The sequence below is a fragment of the Lycium barbarum genome, chromosome 1, assembly GCF_019175385.1.
Source record: "Lycium barbarum isolate Lr01 chromosome 1, ASM1917538v2, whole genome shotgun sequence".
Classification (NCBI taxonomy): Eukaryota; Viridiplantae; Streptophyta; class Magnoliopsida; order Solanales; family Solanaceae; genus Lycium; species Lycium barbarum.
This window is the reverse complement of record NC_083337.1, coordinates 148788684-148791295: the sequence shown is the minus strand read 5'-3', so window position 1 is coordinate 148791295 and position 2612 is coordinate 148788684. Positions and strand designations below refer to the sequence as shown.

At 37.5% G+C, this 2612-nt stretch overlaps 1 protein-coding gene across 1 annotated transcript; it reads left to right on the top strand.

Annotated features, from left to right (window-relative positions):
* Positions 1–442: 442 nt before the first annotated feature.
* LOC132616120 (uncharacterized) lies at positions 443–2101 on the top strand. The gene has a single exon (XM_060330719.1). It carries the CDS (start codon positions 443–445, stop codon positions 2099–2101), a length of 1659 nt encoding a protein of 552 aa, XP_060186702.1.
* The last annotated feature ends 511 nt before the right edge of the window (positions 2102–2612 follow it).

The window sequence follows — 2612 nt, the reverse complement described above, 5'->3', positions numbered from 1 at the left end:
TAGGGTTTGGTTTTCTTTCTAGAAGGTCCAAATAGAGGGAAAAGGATAGCGAGGATTCATATTATTTATCGGACTAGTTTTGATTGAAGCATTTGTTGTTTGTGTACTGTGGTATTTAGAAGCTTTTCTATGAGATCTTCCCCCAAGCCCCTTGTTTTTAATTTGGAAGAATAAAATCAATTTCCTCTTTGAAATTCTAAAGAACAACTTATTTTTAAACAAAATGAAAATCCTAAAACACTATTTATTTTGAAATGGAAGGATCATCTATTTTGAAAATAGTATGTCAACTCTTCATCACGTAATCTTTTAAATATTAAGTATGCATGAAATTGTATATCGAATCTGGTTTATTTACTACATCACTAAAGTTGTGTACTAGATGTAGAATTACTCTATGCATCTTAAACTATTCATATGGATTTGTTATTTGTACATATAGATGGACAATGAACATCGTAGATGGATGTATGATAGGGTGTTACCTAATCGACGGGGGTTGAGGGATGAATTTAAACAAGGCGTTGAGGGGTTTATTAATCAAGCAAATTTATTTTGTCAAAAGGATGAGACAATTAGGTGTCCTTGTGCAGATTGCAATTGTATAAAGTGGTTAAAACCTGAGGATGTTAGGGCTGATCTTTGTAGTAAGGGTTTTATGGACGACTATTATGTTTGGACTAGTCATGGAGAAATTGAGGGTAGTGCTGGTAATATTTGCAATCATAATTTTGTTGCTGGTGAAAGGAGTCAAGATCCTGGATTGCATGAAATGGTTATGGATGCTCTTGGGATGTACAATGAGGGTAACAACCAACAACCTGTTGATCAACCTCCCAATGAAGAGGCACAACGTTTTTATGCACAATTAGAGTCTGCTAGTCGTCCATTTTGCGAAGGCATGTCACACTCTGCATTGTCTGTTGCCGTTAAATTGCTAAGTATTAAATCGGATGCGAATATTTCTATAGCTGGCATGAACGCTATGATTGAGCTTATGAAAGAACTTAATCCGAACTTAGACATACCCGATGATTACTATAAAGCAAAAAAATTGGTTTCCAAATTAGGTCTCTCGTCTATGAAAATTGATTGTTGTAAAAAAGGTTGCATGTTGTATTATAGGGATAATGCAGATTTAGAGAATTGCAAAGTTTGTGGAATATCTCGTTTTAAACAGCTTGCCAGCGGTAAGAGGGTTGCAGTTAAGTCGATGCATTATTTACCTCTTATACCAAGGTTAAAGAGGTTGTATGCATCACTGAGTTCTGCTCCTCATATGAGATGGCACTATGAAAATAGAAGGCCACCCGGTGTATTATGTCATCCATCAGATGGAGAAGCATGGAAGCATTTCGATAGAACGTTTCCGGATTTTGCTAATGAACCAAGGAATATTCGATTGGGTTTGTGTGCTGATGGATTCACACCATTTTCTGTCTCAGCTGCACCATATTCATGTTGGCCAGTCTTTGTCACACCGTATAATCTTCCACCTGAGATGTGTATGACAAGTCCATATTTGTTCCTAACTTGCATTGTCCCGGGTCCACGTAATCCAAAAAGTTTGATTGATGTATATTTGCAGCCTTTGATTCACGAGTTACAGGCTTTGTGGCACGAAGGTGTTTTAACATACGACATATCAACCAAACAAAACTTCAACATGCGTGCTGCTCTTATGTGGACTATTAATGATGCCTATGGAATGTTGTCAGGGTGGATGACTGCTGGCAAATTAGCTTGTCCTTGTTGTATGGAAAAAACTAAATCGTGCACTTTAAAACACATGGGCAAGAATTCATGGTTTGATTGTCACCGTCAGTTCTTACCAATGGATCATGAGTTTAGGAAGAATAAAACTGAACATGACTTACCACCGCCAACATTGTCAGGGGAGCAAATTTGGGAGAGGGTTAGGGACTTGCCTAAGGTGACAGAAACTCCACCTTCTAGATTAAATGGATATGGGGTTGAGCATAATTGGACGAAACAGAGCATATTCTGGGAGTTACCTTATTGGAAGCATAATCTCTCCGACATAATCTTGATGTCATGCATATTGAAAAGAATTATTTTGATAATCTGTTTAATACAGTGATGGATGTTAGGGACAAGACAAAATATAACATAAAGGCTAGGAAGGACTTAATGGAATATTGTAGGCGACCAGAATTGAACCTACAACAATCAAAAAACAAAAATAAGATCGCCATGCCAAAGGCCAGTTATACATTCACTTTGGAGGATAAACGAAAGATTTGTGAGTGGATATAGAGTTTGAGGATGCCCGAGGGGTATGCGTCCAACTTGGGTAAGCGTGTAGATGTGGTAGAAGGAAAATTGGTGGGTATGAAAAGTCATGATTGCCATGTTTTCATGGAAAATTTAGTTCCTATTGCATTTCGTGGCTTACCCGAAAGAATATGGAAACCAATTACAGAGATTAGTTTGTTCTTCAAAGAGTTATGTTCCAACACATTGAGGGAAGATACTCTACTTTTGATGAATCAGAACATTCATGTAACCTCATGTAAGCTGGAGAAATTTCTTCCATGTGGTTTCTTTGATGTGATGGAACATCTTTCGGTCCACCTTGTACAAGAGGCACT

What these genes read in the sequence shown, in the direction of transcription:
- LOC132616120 (XM_060330719.1), top strand. Translation starts at nt 443, where the DNA reads ATGGACAATGAACATCGTAGATGGATGTATGATAGGGTGTTACCTAAT.